The sequence below is a fragment of the Ornithorhynchus anatinus genome, chromosome 12, assembly GCF_004115215.2.
Source record: "Ornithorhynchus anatinus isolate Pmale09 chromosome 12, mOrnAna1.pri.v4, whole genome shotgun sequence".
Lineage (NCBI taxonomy): Eukaryota > Metazoa > Chordata > Mammalia > Monotremata > Ornithorhynchidae > Ornithorhynchus > Ornithorhynchus anatinus.
In genome coordinates this window covers 52,222,817-52,229,170 of record NC_041739.1, presented here as the reverse complement: position 1 = coordinate 52,229,170, position 6,354 = coordinate 52,222,817, and the positions used below count along the sequence as shown (strand labels likewise).

Genomic DNA, 6,354 nt, shown 5'->3' with positions numbered 1-6,354 from the left:
CTTCTATCTACCCCAGCACTTAGTACAGTGCTTGGCACCTAGTAGGCACTTAACAAATAGCATAATTATTATTACTATCTTAGCAAGGGTAATATAAGTCAAATCTTCCTCAGATCAACCTAAGATGCAGGTTGTCTTTATGTTCCTGATATTCCTTATCTTTGCTCACCTTTCTCCCCCAACTGACTTTTATTTGTGCAAAATAACTGCTATCACAGAGGACAAAGAAGCCAGTGACTGACTCATTTTCTTGAAGTTTGTTAGATGTGTGTCACAGAGTTAAGACTCATCAGCTGAAGGGCAGCTTTGACCTGTACATAGAAAAGAACAGGCCTAAAATAGCCCTTGCTTTGAATTGTGCCTTGGAGTGCAATGTAAAGACGCTGTAATGGCAGCAATGTTTTCCTAGGGTGGAATAGTGAAGAGGGAGCATAGTTAGTAGTCAAGAGGGAGGAGACTAATCTCTTACCTAGAGTAGGCAGGTGAGATCACTGAACTTTAGTCAGCCACATCAGTGGACAAATTGCTTCCAAGATAAGCAATGGGATAAATTCCCTCCACAAACTGGAGCTGAATCTCAGGTGGAGTGAAAACTGAACCAAGACACCCAGCACCATGGCGTTTGACGGCAACTGGAAGGTAGACCGCAGTGAGAACTATGACAAGTTCATGGAAGTTATGGGTAAGTTCTCTTTCACTGCTGGTCTTCTCTGGGGACCGGCCCATTCTAGCCTTGGCTCCGAGGTCTTCTTGCTTTCTTGCAGATGCAGCTCTGTGGTTCTGTTCATCTGGCTCTCCGGGCCTTATCTGGGTCATCCTAGATGGTCAGAACAAGGACTGACCAGACCAGGTGCTGTTGTCTTGCCCAAGGTTGACCTGACGGTAGCCTGGGACTGACTTGCAAAATGTCCTTTGGTTTCTCTGGGACAACAAGCTCGTTCCAGGAACTTGAGCATTTCCCAGAGAAAACAGGTAGTGGGGACTTGGAAGGGAGTCTCTTTCCTGTCATTCATCCATTCAGTCATATTTATTGAGCACTTATTGTGTGCAAAGCACTGTAATAAGTGCTTGGGGAAGTACAATATAACAATAAACGGACACATTCCCATTCCCTACTCACAACCAAATGTACTGTCCAGAGGGGGGGAAAGTGACATTGATATACATAAATAAATTACAGATGTGTACATAAGTGCTGTGGGGCTGGGAGGAGGGATGAACAACAGAAGCAAGTAAGGGCAATGCAGAAGAGAGTGGAAGAAGAGGAAAGGGGGCCTTAGTCAGGGAAGGCCTCTTGGAGGAGATGTGCCCTCAATAAGACTTTGAAAGGGCCCGGGGGGAGAGTAACTGTCTGTCAGATTTGAGAAGGGAGGACATTCCAGGCTAGAAGCAGGGTTTGGCGGTGAGATAGATGAGATCAAGGCATAGTGAGAAGGTTAGCATTAGAGGAGCGAAGTGCGTATGCTGTGTTGCAGTTGTCCTTTCTCAAATCTTCTCCCCAGTGTTGCTGGCTGGCCCCGCTGGGCTAGGGGAGGGCGGGAAGGTTGAGTCTGGGGTAAGGGGTCACTGCAGGGAAAGAGACGGGACTGGACAGGAGGTCTTATATCAGATGAATGGGGCTGAAGGAGGGAGAGGAAGTTGCCTCGGGCTTGCGGTTTCAGCCCATCACTACCCAGCCAGGACTATCTCCTTCCAAGAGCGTGAGAATGTTGGTTTAGAGGTTAACCTTAGTTACCTTTTGAAATTAGGCTTGGGGAAATAGGATCCACAGTGGCTTCTTATTTGGACACTGTCACCCAAAAGCAGAGAAGAGGCCAGGTATATTTCATGAACTATTTAACTCCTGGTTCTTCCCTAGAAACTGCCCCTGGGCATTTTAAACTCACGGATTCAACCACGAAAAGATAAGACAGTAGATGTGCTGAAATGTAAAACGCTAAATGCTCCAAGTTAGCCAATTGCAGTGTAATGAAACTAAAGCCAGAGACTTCTATTTAAGGTCAGAGTTTGTGTGAGCGCCTCAGAAAGTTTGCTTTCCCTCTGACCCCGAGAATGCTTGCTCTGTTTCTTGGCCAGCTTGTGTGCTTACTAGAGATCATTTTCTTTATTTGTTGGTTCAAATTTTGAAATTATGCTCTGCATGAAAGCACCACGGTCTCACTAGAAGTACTTTTGTTGTGAGATCTGTTAATGATATTTCAACTTCTGACTGGATCTGCAAATTGACCACAGTCCAGAAACCAGAAAGGAAAAGGGCATGGAAATAAAAGAACATAATGCCGTAGTTGAAAGTGCAGGGGCCTGGGAGTCAGAGGATCATGAGTTTTAATTCCGGCTCTGGCACAAGTCTGCTGTGTGACCTTGGGCAAGTCACTTCACTTCTCTGTGCTTCAGTTACCTCATCTGTAAAATGAGGATTAATACTGTGGGCTCCACATGGGACAGGGACTGTGTCCAACCTGATTTGCTTGCATCCACCCCAGCGCTTAGTATAATAATGTTGGTATTTGTTAAGCGCATATTATGTGCCAAGCACTGTTCTAAGCACTGGGGTAGATAAAAGGTAATCAGGTTGTCCCAGCTAGGGCTCACAGTCTTCATCCCCATTTTAAAGATGAGGTAACTGAGGCACAGAGAAGTTAAGTGACTTGCCCAAGGTCACACAGCTGACAAGTGGTGGTTGGCACATAGTAAGCACTTAGCAAATACCATTATTAAATCGTGGAGACTTGGAAGTTGAGGAACTGATTTGATTAGGAGATTAGGACCTGGGCCTGGTTGGTTTGTTTACCCAGGGGGCTGATGAAGGCTCTGATTGGTTGGATGAGTGAGATCCTAATGGCTCCACAGGTCAAAGGTCATCCTTTTCAGCTCTTCTTCCCCCACACCGTCCCCTTGTTTGAATGTGTGCCCCTCCCCAGTCCAGCCAGCTGAGGTCACTGGGGCAGCCAAAGTAGGGGTGGGCACTTTGTGCCACTGTGGATGAGGCCAAGGTGACCTTCCCACAAAGGGTGATGAGCCCGGTGCTACAGCCCCAGTTGTCCACCAGCTGGAAGAACGGCTGCTTGCCTCTGGCAGAAAATAAGTCCGTTTCTTCTGCTGGTTTGGAAGACCCTAGTCTCCTAATTCACTTTTTTTTTCTTTCTTTTCCTTTTGCAGGGGTTAATGTCGTGAAAAGGAAGTTGGCCGCCCATGACAATTTGAAGATAACAATTAAACAAGAGGGAAATCACCTCTCCATCAAAGAGTCCAGCACTTTCCGCACAATAGAAATCAAGTTCGATCTGGGTGTCGATTTCAACTACAGCCTGGCTGATGGAACTGAGCTCAGTGTAAGAGGCCTCTGACCTGCTCCTATCTGGTCTTTCTGTTTCTTTAAGTGACCTAAATCTGCTGTGGGTGTTTGATTGTGTAATCAATAGCAGTGCTACAGACCCACTAAGTGAGAAACCATCAAGCAGTAGAATGTATCAAGAGTCTTCTGTTTACCAACTCTGTTTACTGTACTTTCCCAAGTGCTTAGTACAGTGCTCTGCACACAGTGCTCAATAAATGCCACTGATGATGATGACGTATAGAGTACAGAAGCAGCGTGGCTTCGTGGAAAGAGCTGAAGCCTGAGAGGCTGAGCACCTAGGTTCTAATCCTGGAACTCTGCCACTTTTTATGGTATTTATTGAGTGCTACTATGTGCCGGGCACTGTACTACTACTAATAAAAATAGTGGTATTTTTAAGCATTTATAATGATGTGTCAGGCATTGTACTAAGCGCTGGGGTGGATGCAAGCAAATTGGGTTGGACACAGTCCCTGTCCCACAAGGGGCTCACCTGAGACCTGGGAACAGAATCAGCTCCTTCTGACTCCCAGGCCCATGCTCTACCCACTAGGCCGGTCTGCTACTAAGCACTGGGATAGATACAAACTAATCAGGTTGGACACAGTCCCTGTCTCATGTAGGATTCACAGTCTTAATCCCCATTTTGCAGATGAGATAACTGAGGCACAGAGAAGTGAAGTGGCTTGCCCAAAGTCACAAAGCAGACAAGTGGCAGAGCCAGGTTTAGAATGCAGGTCCTTGTGACTCCCTATCCGCTAGGTCATGCTGTTTCCCTGCTAGAAGCACACAATTATCTTCAGAAAAAAAGAAAAAATGGGTAGTAAACCCCAAACAGGTCCAATCAGTCAGTCGATCGATCATTCCTTGAGTGCTTACTCTGTGGAGAGCACTGTACTAAGCTCTTGGGACAGTACGCTACAACAGAATGGGTAGACACGTTCCCTGCCCACAATGAGCTTAGAGTCTAGAAGGGGAGACAAACATTAATATAAATAAATAAACAGCAGATACGGACTTTGTGCTGTGGGGCTGAATCCAATTCTTGAGACTACCTGGGAAGTGGGAGGAAGGTTAAGACTCCCTCAAAACATGGCTAGTTGATGAAAAATAGAGCGAGGGGATTCTGCTCAACTGTCAGTTGAGAGCTGGAGCAGGTTTCTTTCTATAAACCCACCTACCTTCTCCTAGGCCAAGTGCTTTGTTCTCCTGCTATGACTGGTGAGATGCGCTGAATAGCTGCTCTGAGTGTTGTTTCATCTCTTCTAGGATAGACAAGAGATCAGGACCCTCTTCTGATAGAAAGCTTGGTCTTCACTGCTTCATGGATCTAATGTTCAATATCCATTTTGTTCTGCTTGTAGGGATCTTGGAACATGGAAGGCAACAAGCTTGTAGGAACATTCAAAAGGGTTGACAATGGAAACACGCTGAAGGCTTACAGAGAAATCGTAGGCGATGAACTGGTTCAGGTGAGTTATATTCATTGCCTACCACCTAGAGAGCCTATCAATCAGTGGTATTTACTGAGCACTTACTCTGTGCAGAGCACTGTACTATGTTCCTGGGAGAGTCCAATAGGGTACATAGGCATGGCAAAGTACTCAAAGTGAGAAATAGAGAGCTATCCATTTTATTTCTTCACTGAACTGTGCCTGAATGTTAACTCCGGCTGTCCTCCCCTTTGACTCTTGCGGACTTAGGTGGACAAACACCTTTTGGGGTCCCATTTTTCATTATGGGAACCGCCTCGTGTTTCAACTTCCTCAAAATTAGCAGAATAAACTACCAAATGCAAATCAAAGCTCATTGTGCCCAGATTTCCCAGGTGAACTGCTACCAACAGATTCAAAGAAAACGTATCAAAAACTTATTGTGAAAATGGCATCTGTTCCTTGTGAAGGCTGGATGAAATTTTACTAAGACAAGTTAATGATGAAAATCTTGTCCTTTTTTGTTACTTTCTTTCAGACTTACTTATACGAAGGAGTGGAAGCCAAGAGGATCTTCAAAAGGGCTTGAATACATCACTCCCTAGATAGGAACCAAAAACCCAGGATAAACGGCTGCCATTTTCATGTTTTCCACCAACTACAAAGCTAGGAAATGATCAGCACTTGTGCAACCACTAGTCAACTGTTTAGATTTCCGGCCTCACCAAGTCAAAAGAAGCAATAGTCAGATTCGGACTAACATGTTTTGCCTGCCCAAATTCATTTAGATGTGGCCTTACGAGGAAACTAAAACTTTTGCCATTTTTTTAAAAATGGGAAATAAAAAGTTTCTTCCTAAATATAGTTTCAATTTGCCTTTTTTAACATCTGGGCTGTACAATGTTTTGACATTGATTTGAGTCCATGGATTTTGGAATCAACCAACACGAGACCTCTGAGGCCCCCGTGATTTCCTTCTATCCAGGTGTTCTGGTTGTGTTCTTCTCTATCTTTCAAGAGAGCTTCCTGCTCCCAGAGATCACTTTCCAAAACTGCCTGAGAATTTTAGAAGTCTGAAGGATGTGTTCAGTGGAGAGTTTGCAGTAAAGCACAAAGATGATGCAGTGAGGCTGCCAGCCTTATAGCAGGGAATGAAAGTTAACATTTCTATATACGTGCAGAAGGAGTCTGTGTACTTTTTAAATATTTGTCAACTGTTACAGTTTAGGGGGGAGACCGTAATATAAATAAATTACAGATATGCAGCATATTAGTGCTGTGGGGCTGGGACGGGGGATGAATAAAGGGAACAAGTCAGGGCAGTGCAAAACGGAGTGGAAGAAAAGGAAAAGAGGGCTTAGTCGAGGAAGGCCTCTTGAAGGAGATGGGCTTTCAATAAGGTTTTAAAGGGGGGAAGAATAATTGTCTGTCAGATATGAAGATGGAGGGTGTTCTAGGCCAGAGGCAGGACGTGGGCAAGAGGTCAGCAGTGAGAGAGGAGGGATTGAGGTACAGTGAGTAGGTTGGTATTAGAGGAATGAAGTGTGGGGGCTGGGTTTTAGTAGGAGAGTAGCAGGGTGAGGT

General features: G+C 45.1%; 1 protein-coding gene across 1 annotated transcript; it reads left to right on the top strand.

Annotated features, from left to right (window-relative positions):
- Positions 1 to 592: 592 nt before the first annotated feature.
- Positions 593 to 5,630, top strand: FABP2 (fatty acid binding protein 2). Its single transcript, XM_001512477.3, has 4 exons — positions 593 to 682; positions 3,160 to 3,332; positions 4,702 to 4,809; positions 5,309 to 5,630. The coding sequence occupies exons 1-4, from the start codon at positions 616 to 618 to the stop codon at positions 5,357 to 5,359; spliced, it is 399 nt and encodes a 132-aa protein (XP_001512527.1). The 5' UTR covers positions 593 to 615; the 3' UTR covers positions 5,360 to 5,630.
- Positions 5,631 to 6,354: the final 724 nt, after the last annotated feature.